This window comes from Fopius arisanus, unplaced genomic scaffold (genome assembly GCF_000806365.1).
Source record: "Fopius arisanus strain USDA-PBARC FA_bdor unplaced genomic scaffold, ASM80636v1 scaffold00059, whole genome shotgun sequence".
NCBI classification, from domain to species: domain Eukaryota; kingdom Metazoa; phylum Arthropoda; class Insecta; order Hymenoptera; family Braconidae; genus Fopius; species Fopius arisanus.
Genome location: NW_011887798.1, coordinates 60,410 through 61,888, shown reverse-complemented (window position 1 = coordinate 61,888; position 1,479 = coordinate 60,410). Strand labels below are relative to the sequence as shown.

At 36.3% G+C, this 1,479-nt stretch overlaps 1 protein-coding gene across 1 annotated transcript in view; it reads left to right on the top strand.

Annotated features, from left to right (window-relative positions):
- The window catches only part of Cow (Proteoglycan Cow), a 4,859-nt gene extending 3,386 nt beyond the window's left edge, over positions 1-1,473 (top strand). Inside the window, exons 2-5 of the mRNA XM_011308419.1 lie at positions 23-257; positions 421-580; positions 685-911; positions 995-1,473. Of these exons, the coding sequence (XP_011306721.1) occupies positions 23-257; positions 421-580; positions 685-911; positions 995-1,143 (771 nt within the window). The 3' untranslated portion in view covers positions 1,144-1,473. The remainder of the gene's footprint in view (positions 1-22; positions 258-420; positions 581-684; positions 912-994) is intronic.
- Positions 1,474-1,479: the final 6 nt, after the last annotated feature.

The window sequence follows — 1,479 nt, the reverse complement described above, 5'->3', positions numbered from 1 at the left end:
TGATGATGATATGTTTGTGTAGGGTCTCGGGATTAAAAAGTACGAAGAGGACATAAAAAGCTCTATGGGCAATGCACTAACTAAAAGTACAGTTACAATTAAGTCAACTTTTAATGTAGCTGAATCTAAGTTGAATGCACCCAGGACTACTGACTGCTCGCCATCATCCAAATCAGAAATGGCAAATCGTTTGTTGGATTGGTTTTCAGTAGTAATGGCTGATGCGAAATTTCGTCGTCAACACGTCAAATCAAAAGGCAAGTAAATGCAGACAGGTTTTTTTTTTTTCACCAAAATGTGGGAATGGTGATGCTCATTGTATTCGTAATATATAATCAAAAATGCTAAATTTTTTTTTTATAAAAAAATATCTGCAACTTATGATGGTTGTTTATTGATATGGGGGATTGGTCTGAACAGGTCACTTTCCTCCTGGATGTCAAATCGAAGTGCGGTGGATGTTTGGGCATTTCGATACTGACGGTGATCGTAGAATTTCCCTCTCTGAACTTTATGGCCTCGAGCACGATCAGAATGAGCCTTGCCTCAAGCCTTTCCTTGACATCTGCAATACCAATGGGTGGGTCAATTACATTCGTTCGGGAAATAATTTTTCGGCATTATGACATTAATTACTAATATATATATGGATTGCGGAAAGTAGAGAATATTTATAAATTTCAGAGATATGTTGATGAGCGGTACAGAATGGTGTGAATGTTTTGCCAAAGCTGAAAGACCTTGTGCTGCACTTCGTCGACGTACATCACTCGATGTCGCACCCTTATGTGACTCACGAGGCTACTTCCGAAGTGTTCAATGTCATAGTGGTCTTGGACTCTGTTGGTGTGTTGATCCTCATGGTGTAGAATTTGCAGGGACACGTACTCGTGGATCTAAACCCAATTGTGGTAAATATTTAAAAGAAAAAAAAGATAATATGATCATTCATGGCAAAATTATTTGTTGATTTATTATGTTCATAATGTTCCAGATGGAATTGAGAGCAAACTTGCCAATGATAGCCTAAAGACGAACACCGTAAATGTAGGAAATGTTGAAATTAATAATGACGATGAAGATTCCGATACAGAGGGTGTTAATGACTTTGAAGGATCGGCCGATCAACCCCTTGATTTTTAAATTTGAAGTACTTGAGGTATTTTTATTCCATCATACTCAAAGTCAAGATTAGTAAAGTTTAATGATGAATTTACTCGGAGAGAGAGGGATCTTTTCCACGTTTTTCTACAGCGTATTTGCAAAAAATCTTCTCTTCCGTATTATTCTCAATTAAATGTGAAAGGCAATTACATAATAAACCTTCGCTATTCGTAAATAAAAGTGGAGGGAAGGTGGACTATTATTGGGTAAAAGATGACATATTTATTCTGGAAAATTCTTGCCATTGGATAGATTGTTCAAGGGAGTACTAAATATATTCAATTTCTATGAAAATTTCATTCACTATAAATAGGA